The sequence below is a fragment of the Phodopus roborovskii genome, unplaced genomic scaffold (genome assembly GCF_943737965.1).
Source record: "Phodopus roborovskii unplaced genomic scaffold, PHOROB, whole genome shotgun sequence".
Taxonomy (NCBI): Eukaryota; Metazoa; Chordata; class Mammalia; order Rodentia; family Cricetidae; genus Phodopus; species Phodopus roborovskii.
The window spans coordinates 2,774,189-2,784,563 of NW_026126566.1; the positions used below are offsets into that span (position 1 = coordinate 2,774,189).

The following is a 10,375-nucleotide window of genomic DNA, read 5'->3' on the forward strand; positions in this document are numbered from 1 at the left end:
AGTTTAGCTAGCTGGCGGTTGTACATAGATTCAGGCTTAGGTATGTTGGTTTCCAAGGCCTGAGCTTAACTGCTGTCCTCTTAAGTATGTGTAGTTGGTGTTTTACTTCGCTAATACTGAAATCTTGACTTGATGTCAACACAAAGGATGGTCCATGTTTTCATAGATCCTAACAATGGAATTTTGTATTAACTCTAATGTGAGCAAATGAGGCCTTGAAGGTCTCTAAATTAGCATGCCTCCTAGTTCCTGAGTAATTAATGTGCATGTATGTGTTTTTGTTCCCCAGCTACCTAGTGTGAGCCAGGAGACCCTGAAGCATAGTGGGATTGGACGAGCAGTGATGTATCTGTATAAACACCCCAAGGAATCAAGGTCCAACAAGGATATGGCAGGGAAATTAATCAGTATGTAAAGTTTGCTTTTTGTTTGTTTAATGTCTATAGAGGGAGAGACATGCACATGTAAAAACTATATATTTACCAATATTAGTTTTAAAACCACCCCCTAAAGTGGAATAGAAGAATTTTAATGCCTATGCACAAGTACTACATTTTTTTTTTCTCTTACTCTAAATTGCTCTTAAGTTTATTTAAATATGCTTTCCATTGTTAACTACAGCGATCAAAAGTGTATGTCTTCTAGCTGTGGACCAAGAACGTAGAGAGTGGGTAGAATGCAGTCCCTGGAATTAGCCTTGCCTACTTCATAGTGTTGATTTTACCTAAAAACCCTTAGCCAGTGACTTAAGCTTCAAGCTTGGTCTCTACGTCTGTATCAAAGATATTTTAGTAATTCTTTGTTTTTCTTGGATTATTAGTGTAGAGAGCATGACTGTCGGAAAGTTAGTCACTGTTGCTGTTGTTAGCCTCCATGACCTTTTCTTATGCTTACCAGAGAAGTCTAGATTCTAACTGAAGTACATACTGATAATGCTCTCTAGGTTTGTTTTCATTCTTCCTGTGCTCCATATTTTAAAAAGAAATACTCTATAAATGCCTATACTACTGCCCAGTACTAGAGTGTGATTATTTAAAAACCCAGGAGAAATGCTACTTTATGAACTAAATAATTATTATTTTTTCTTATTGTAGATGAGTGGTCTCGGCCCATATTTGGTCTTACTTCAAACTATAAAGGAATGACAAGAGAAGAAAGGGAGCAGAGAGATCTAGAACAAATGCCTCAACGACGAAGAATGAGCAGGTATGAGGGAACAGGTATGAATGCACAAGTGTAATTTAATATAGTGGTGTGTAGGGCAGGCCTTCCTGTCACAGTTACATGCAGTATGCTCCCTCACAATGCTGGAATGCTATAGATTGTAGTGTTCTAGCCATTTGCAGAAAACAACCTTTTCAGTCCCAGTTCCAAAACCCTAAGAGGAAAAAAATATTGGTTCAATTCATCAGTGTTCTGGATACATCTTGGGAGAGCAGGGTTATCAGTTACAAGTGTAGTTTGTGTAGATTACCCAGAATGATACTTGCATCACGAATGAATATTAAAGGGAACAAACTTTAACACAACTACAAGGTCTGAGGCCAGCAAGGTGGCTCAGAGGATAAAGGCACTTCCTGTGCAAACCTGGCAACCTGAATGACAAGAACCCAAGTTAAGTCAGAAAGAAAAAGTATCCTCTCACTACCCTCACATGTGTGCACATATACACATGCACACATCATGCTTTTCTTTTTTGAAAGTGCTTTCTGTGATTCAATATAGAAGCACTAATGGTATAAATTTGATATTTTGATGTGCTTTTCCTAGTTGTAAGAATTTAAGATCCGGTTATCTCACTGTTTGTTCTTTTCCTAGCACTGGTGGTCAGACACCACGAAGAGACTTGGAGAAGGTGCTGACAGGAGAGGAAAAGTAAGGTTTTGTCTTGTGTGTGTGTGTTTTTTTTTTTAAGTATATATAGATGATTTTTGTTTTTTTACTTCATTTTAAGAACAATATTATGTGTTCCTATTGACAAAGGATAGTTTTTCTTTTTTTTTTTTTTTTCAATTTAATGTTTATTGAGTAACTACAAAACAGTGTATTGGGTGCTCTGAAGAATTAAGAAAATGGTTCATTTAACAAGTATTGTGTTGCTGCTTTCTAATGCTAGAATCCTTTGAAGTCTAAAGCTTAATGAATACAAAAGAAACTTAAATTTTTCCCATGTTGTCATGTATAGTTTCATGGGAGGAGGTAAACCAAGTTGTTCCTGTGCAGTCCTGGTTTCAAGATGCTAGGTGTGCTGAAGCAGCAACATGTGAGATGACAGGTGTGAACTAGCAGGAGACTCAGATCAAGATGTGGGATTTTTCCTCCTTTTTATAATTAAGCAAAAGGTTTTGAGCCTGTATAAGAAACTGTTGTGTTTAATTAGAAATGCTGGTTCTGAGGCATCATTTGAGCAGGCAGGTTGGAGCAGTAGGCTGAGAAGACATTGTAGAGATAGTTGCTTAGAGTTGGTGACATGTTTAGGGAGAAGTTGATTTACAATTGAAGATTCTAACCAGATATTTAAATCAGAGTACTACCATCCACTAAAACTAAAGATGAGTAAGTAGATATGAAGAAATTAGTAGTAAGTTATTTTTTCAAACTATTCATTGTGAGGAAGTTAATGAGATACTCTTAGAAACACCATGGAGTCTAGTCAAGCTAGACAAAGATTTGGTGGTTATCTCCATAGGTGGGAGGATATGTTCAATTTAGAGTCTAGCATAAGAAATAAGCTAAGCTGGGCTGTGGTGGTGCATGCCTTTAATCCCAGCACTCGAGAGGCAGAGAGGCGGATCTCTGTGAGTTCAAGACCAACCTGGTCTACTGAGTGAGTTCCAGGACAGCCTCAAAAGCTACAGAGAAACCTTGTCTTAAAAAAGAAAACAAACAAACAAACAAACAAACAACCAAAAAGAAAGAAAGGAAAAGAAAGAGAGAAACTAACCAGTTTGGCAGAGGAGTGTAGCCAAGGAGCCAGTAGAGATGTGTTCATACAGGCTAGAGCCTGTAGGTGAGAGTGTAGATGTTTGCTTCCTACTTCCAGCAGATGTAAGTTTTGCTCTGACCTTATCATTAGGGGGAGTTCCTAAAGTTTGAATAACTTAAATGCCCGGACACTGACAGGAGGGCTTTTCTTAGAATTGTGATCTTAGTGGAACATGTTTATTTTCAAAGTTGCCTAGAACTAAATATAAGCACAAATAAGTACAAGTAAAAATGAGAAATGTACATGAGGTAGATCCTCACTGTGATACAATATAGTTTGGAAAGTGAGAGAGACCCTAGGATCTCTCTTTATTACTTCTTGTAACTGCTAGGGAATTTGTAGTGACCTCATGTTTTCTCCAAGAATGGGGAATTATTTTGACAAACTAATTTTTCTTCATCTCCTAGTTACTCTCAATACTAGAGAACTTAGGATTCATAGTTGTACTCTTTGAGTTGGAAAGATGGCTCAAGAGCACTTGCTGTTATTGCAGGGGACCTACGTTTGGTTACTAGCTCTCACATTATGGCTCACACTGTTTGTAGCTCCAATTCCAAGGGACCTGACTCCCTTTTCTAGTGGTACATATGCACAGGGCTTGATTGCCTCTGAAGCCAAGGAGAAGCAAGAATTCATATAAAGAGGAAATTGGCATTGAAGAAATAGTTCACACACTATAGCAGTATGTCTGATGATGGGATGGTGGGGTAACTGAATGTGATGGACCTAGGTTTACAAGGGTGAAATCTCACTTGGGCTCTGGTGTGGCCAGCTAAATAAGTAGTTTTTCTTACCTTCCTCAGGGCTCTTAGACCTGGAGATCCTGGCTTCTGTGCCCGTGCTAGAGTCCCAATGCCATCAAACAAGGACTATGTCGTCAGGCCCAAGTGGAATGTAGAAATGGAGTCGTCTAGGGTGAGTGAGCAGAGGAAGAAGCAAGGCCATTTGAATTTTCCCCTTTTCTTTACGTTTAATAATGTTTATAGCAGTTAAGGTTTATTTTATTCAGATCTGTTTTAGGATTTCTTAGATATTCATTCACTTAAAGAATCATGAGAAATAGAACTTTTTCTCTCCACCTGCTTAAGCATTTTGGTTGTGAAATTGTCAGCATAGAGACTTGCCCTGTCATCAGTGAAGACATTACCCAAATGCTGTTTCTTGGTAATCTTTCTCTCCTATCAAACCACTCTTTCTAGCTTGGTATACTTAAAAAGGGCCTAAGTCGGTTGGAAAGGCATAAGAGGCGGTTTGCAGAACAGAAGAGGCTCAGCAAAATGCATCGTGCTGTCAAGTTCAGCATTGAAGGCAACAGAATGCCCCTCTAGTCCTGGCCCTGCCAGATTGTACACAAGAGGTATTCCCAAGGAAGCATGAGCTGTGCATGGATTTGAATTGCCAGCAGAGTGGAAACTAATATGTGCCTTCTTAGGCAGAAAAGGCTTGGCCTGAATTCAGCTTCTGAATTAATGATCCTTGCCAGCATCCTGAGACATTAAGACCTCTGAATCCTTAAGAGTTGGCACTAAGGTCCCCTTCTATATCAGTATCCAATAAAAGTTTTGTTTTTCCTGATTGTTACCCATTTTTATGAAAAAAAAAAAAAAGTTTTAAAAAATTTCTTTTTTTTTTTTTTTTTTTTTTTTTCAGACAAGGTTTCTCTGTGTAGTTTTGGCCATCCTGGAATTCACTCTGTAGGCCAGGCTAGCCTCGAATTCATAGATATCCACCTTTCTCTGCCTCCTGAATACTGGCATTATACATGTGTGCCACCCTGCCTGACTGAAAATAAAAGGCCTTTTGTGGGGGAGGTGGGGGTGGGCAGAATCATAGTCTGCATTGAAGGCATGCAAACTGGTTTGTTGTGAACAGGAAGTAACTTTTTTCCTGTAGTCCATGACATGGTAGCATTTATCAAGGATTCATTATATAAAACCTTTTACTGGGTGTGTAGATGTATTTAAGAGGTCTTCTTCACCTGGTCATATGCCAGACACTGAGATCAGGAGTAACACCTTGCTGCTGGGTGCAGTATCTGTTGCTTCCTTCAGTACACTCCTGTTCCTGGTACTTGACATTGCCATGATGTGCAATTAACTACTGAAAATAAATAAAGGGGGTTCATTCTATGCAGAGGACATTTTCCTCAACTTGTACTCACTTATTTTCTGGTTTGTTCTATATCTAAATCAATGTCCACCTCTCCTTGGTATCCTTTTATTACCTATTTCTGTTTTTAACCTCCTTATATTTTCTCACTGTATCCTCCCTCATTTTAGCTACCTCATTCATATTTCCTTTCTAGTACTTTCATTTTTGAATTGGAAATGAAAATGTAATAAAAGTTGGTTAGCCAGTCAGCTCCAGAAGCATACTCCATGTTACTAGGTGCTGTGTGCCCACCTGCTGTTATTGCTGGTCAAGAACCCATATTCTCAGGGGTAGGAGAGCTAGCTATCATTTTTATTCAATATAAGGGAAACCTCCCTTCCTGTATTTCTAGTCATAATTTGCTGATATTTATCTAAGCTGTCAAAATATGTGTCAACCAGACTAGCATATCATTGTTCATTTTTCATTAATCCACATTGAAGATTCATCATTTCTCAGAGTAATAGTCTTTGTGATTTATGTGAATATATACTAATTTCTGATTTTTAAAACTTATTTATTTTGAGAGACAAAATTTTGAATGGTCCAAAATTTGCTATGTAGAGCACACTGGCCTACCCACAGAGATCCATCTGCCTCTGAATGCTGGGGCTTTAAAAAAAAAAAAAAAAAAAAATAGTAGTGCCCGGCGTTGGTGACGCATACTTTTAGTCAGATCTCTGTGAGTTCGAGGTCAGCCTGGACAGTCTCCAGACCTACAAAGAAACCCTGTCTTGAAAACCCTCCCCCCAAAAAAAAAGAAAGAAAGAAAGAAAAAAAAAGTAGTAAAATGGTAGAGGCAGTACTTATTTTTGTATAAAGTATTAAAATATAGGTATTACATATAAATGTAATATAACTCATTCTCTACTATAAAAGTTCACTAACATTTTAAATTATAACTATGTTCTTTTTTATGCATGCATGCATGAATATTAGCCTTTTTTAAAATTTTCAATCAGCAATTTGATCATACTCACAATTTGAACTTGAATGTTTGGTTTTAACTGAACATGGTAAAATTCCATTTGACTCCCATTCTTGGTGATTTATATGTTGTCATATAGTTGTACATTTCCCCCTTCTCCCCTCCCCATTTTTGTTCCTGCTAGTCTTCTACAGGCTTTTTTTTTTTAATTGATAAAACATTATGGCTTTTCCAATGTTCAAAAGAATGTTGTAAAATTGATGAGTCAGGAAATGAAGATCATTGATTTTGGCATATTATAGGTACTGAATGTGTGTGATGAAACTTAGATCATAGAGCAACTAGCAGGCTACATATTTGCAGTGAGCAGTAGTAGTTTGGCATTAGCCGGGGTATGTCCCTGGTGCTGATGGCAAACAGATTCTGTAGGGTTCAGACTATTCGAGTAGATCCTGGGAATGAGCAAAGAAAAGTCAGCTTGATATGTAGAGCTTCAGGGAACCAGGTGATTGTGAGGGATTTGAGCAGTAAAGCCTCCACCAGCTCCTATACAAAAATGAAATGAAGGCTAAGATAATACAATACAACTGTTTCTGTAAAACAGTGATTTTTTTTTTTATGCTAAGAGTACTAGTGCCAAGTATTGAATAATGTTTGGAATTGGGATATCCCTAGAAAACTTCAAGAATGCCATAGAAAGCTTGTTCCTTGGCTAGTGATGAAATCACATTATATTAGGGTGAGCCTGAGTCCATCAATAGACTAAGAAGTCTCACAGTGCACAACTTCAAGAGTGTGTCTAGCTTACCTTCTTTAGTGTCTTTGAGACTAGAGCTTTGGAGGTGATTGAGTAGTAAATATTTGGGGAGAAGTAAAAGAAAAACAACTGTCTCTAATCATACACATTCTTATTTTTTAATATTTAGTTTATTCTTTGCCAGTTTCATACTTGTATACAGTGTATTTTCCTACTTCCCACCCCCAACATCCCATTATCCTTCTGGATACCCAAACACCTTTTCTACCTTTGTATCTTCTTAATGTAGTTTTTTTGGTTGGGTGTTTAATTTACTTGTGTTGTTCATGTGTATGGGTGTGTATACCACAGTTTATGCTGTCTGCTGGAATACTGACTGATATGTTGGCTTAACCATATCTGCAGTGAGCTCATGAGTACAACCATGTCATGTCCCAAAGACAGCATTTCCCAGCACTCCTCCCCATCCTTTGGCTCTTACACCGCCATAATAGTCATGCCAATATTGTACCAGTGCACACATCTTGTTTGGCAAGTCAGTATTATAGTGTTTACTGCTGTATAATACCATTGATGACTATTTCTCCTCTTTCCCCACTGCCCTGTAACCCTGTACAGCCTATATAGCAATATAGCCAACAGGTCACTCACTATTAGTTGCTGTTCTATTGTGAAGAGACATAATGACCCAGACAACTCTTATAAAAGAAGGCAATTAATTAAGGGCTTGCTTATAGTTTCAGAGGGTTAGTCAGTTTATTATCATCATAGTGGGGCCACTGTGGCATTCATGGCACCAGAACAGAGCTGAGAGTTACAGCCTGATCCATAGGCAGAGAGAAAGAGAAAGAAAAACAAAAACAACAAAAAAAAAAAAACTTGGCCTGGCATGGGATCTTGAAACCTCAGAATCCACCACCTGCAGTGACACATTTCCTTTAATAAGGCCACACCTCCTAGTCCTTATAATCTTTTCAGACATTTTCACTTCCTAGTAACCACACATTCAAATACATGACACTGGATGTCATTTTCATTCAAACCACCATACTCACTATTCTCAATTTCTGAATTCTTAGCTGCAGTCAGCAACAAGTCACATTGGTCTTTGACATCAGTGGCAGACTTTTCCAGATAAAAGCTGTCTGTTTCTTGGGAACCATATTTTTGTAAGACATGCATTACTAGAAATATTCTTCAAATACTTGGTTTTAACAAAGATAAACAAACCCTAATTAAGCCTGTAACTGTAAAAGTGGGGTATGTCCTGGTAGTAGCTTAAATAGGATTCTGGATCCTGCTGAAGCAGACCAGGGACTCACACCAAGGCTGAATCTAGAACATCAACAACTCAGAATTTGCCTGTGTTGGTTATTTTTGACTTTTCTTTGTTTTATGCTTTTTAATACCAGCACTGTTTGAAATTGTATGTCAAGTAGTTAGTCTCATACAGTCAGATGTTTGTGATGAAATTGGGAAGATTATACTTTCTGTATTTCCCCCCTTCTGTCTTCTAGGAAGTTTCTGTAGGCTGTAGCAAAACAATAACCAATTGTCATCACTGAGAGGTCGACAATTTTTTTTTTCTAACATTTGCTCTGTCCTTGTCACCAATGTATATTCTGGTTATTGTTAAGCTTCAAGCTCTTCTGACTGCTAGATTTACATATTTCAATAATTTGTTCTTCAATTTTCCCCAATCTTAGTTTCAGGCAACCTCCAAGAAAGGTATCAGTCGACTGGATAAACAGATGAGAAAGTTCACAGATATCAGGAAAAAAAGCAGATCTGCACATGCAGTGAAAATCAGCATCGAGGGCAATAAAATGCCATTGTGACCTTGCCTGGGACATGTCCCCATCTCTAAAAATGCACAATGGACTATCTTGAGAAAGAAGATACTTATAAATGTTTAGTGTGTCTAAATGGTTCCACTTGTATCACCTGTTGTCGCAGGACGAACATTTCTCTCCATTGTATTTAAGACCAGTTGTCTGCTTTGTACAGAAGAGTACTCCTCCTTCTATAAACTGTACGTAATAAAATTTCATTCTGGTTTTGGGGGGTTGTCTCATCATTGTCTTAGAAATAATTCTCTGTGAGGACAAAAAAGTCCTTTTTGCTACTTGTGTGTGATATAATAAGGAGTTTGTCTGGGCTTTGTCTCTGGCTTCCAAAAAGGAATATCTCAAACCCTTAAGTTTCTTGAAGTTTCATTTTACTCTTGATTTGGCTCATTGTAGGCCCCTGAGATTGCTCTAGAGTAGAAGCTGATCGATCACCCAAAATATGTTTGGGCTGTAGTCACATTGCCTGTTTGATTAATCAATTATGCCTTTGTCATGAAGCCCCAGTAAAGAACTCTGGACATGCCAGGTGCCGTGCATACTTGTAAATCCCAGTATTTGGGAGACTGATGTTGAAATGAGGATCATGAACCTAAGGCTTGCCTGAATTATATGGCAAGACTCTGAATGCTGTGAACACTGCAATTGTATTAGTGTCCTCGGAGAACAAAGGCACAGAAGCTCTGCATTACCCACTAGACCACTCCTGAAATTTCATTCACCTGGTTGGCCTTAGATGTTTTCTAATAAGACTAGTTATAACTATAATCTTGAGTTCTGTGAGTCATTTAGCAATTTTTAAATCAAGAAGTTCTTGGGAACTTCCCACTTTATAACCACCCTGGAATGTTGATGGTCTGAAGATAGCGCTTGCAGCCCATGTCGGAAGTAGAGCCAGTCTTGTTGAAGAAGACTGATCCCTAGAACTGTCTGTTCTTTCACGAACGCTGAGCATTTTCAGAATTGAGCTGTATGCCATTGTGGCATGCCTGGAATCTCAGCACTCTAGAAGTGGAGGTAGGAACATCAGTTCCCCCAACAACCTGCTACTTAGCAAGACCCTGTTCAAATAAAGATTATGCTATTCTAATTGGAGTTGAAATATAACAAACTTTTTGTTTCTCTTGTTTGAAAGTTATTCAGTTACATATAGCAACTGGGCAAGTAGAAAAGGGAGAAACACAATTTAGTTTCTTATTCGATTTTGAGAATTCTTAAAAATCATGAGAGATTTCTGTAGATCAAGAAAGTTATCAGTAACCTGTTAATTACAAAAATCCTTTTCTGATACAAACTGAGGCCTTGATTTTTAAAAACAGTATTATCGGCCACAATGGCCTTTGGACAGTTGAAGGAACATGGACTTTATGGACTAAAACACTGTAAGAACCTTTCAATCTGGGTGTGGTGGCATACACCTTTAGTCCCAGCACTGGGAGGCAGAGGCAGACAGATCTCTGTGAGTTCAAGGCCAGCCTGGTCTCCATAGTGAGTTCCAGGACAGCCAAAGCTATACAGAGAAACCCTGTCTTGAACTCTTCCTCCCTCCACCACCACCAACAACAACAACAAAAGGGGGAGCTAGAAGAAAGGACTCAGTGGTAAAGAATACTTGCTGTTCTTGCAGAGGACCCGTTCCCAAAACCCATGTTGGGCAGCTTACAAATTGCCTGTAATTCCAGCACTAGGGGATCCAACACCCTCTT

General features: G+C 38.4%; 1 protein-coding gene across 3 annotated transcripts in view; it reads left to right on the plus strand.

Annotated features, from left to right (window-relative positions):
- Positions 1–8,884, plus strand: part of Iws1 (interacts with SUPT6H, CTD assembly factor 1) — a 28,347-nt gene extending 19,463 nt beyond the window's left edge. For 2 of the 3 annotated variants that reach the window (XM_051202303.1, XM_051202305.1), the window contains 5 exons: positions 290–407; positions 1,095–1,206; positions 1,819–1,875; positions 3,790–3,901; positions 8,529–8,884. In XM_051202303.1, the coding sequence (XP_051058260.1) occupies positions 290–407; positions 1,095–1,206; positions 1,819–1,875; positions 3,790–3,901; positions 8,529–8,660 (531 nt within the window). In that variant the 3' untranslated portion in view covers positions 8,661–8,884. Of the gene's footprint in view, positions 1–289; positions 408–1,094; positions 1,207–1,818; positions 1,876–3,789; positions 3,902–4,185; positions 4,455–8,528 lie in introns of those variants that run through there. The other variant, XM_051202304.1, reaches the window with a different exon arrangement.
- Positions 8,885–10,375: the final 1,491 nt, after the last annotated feature.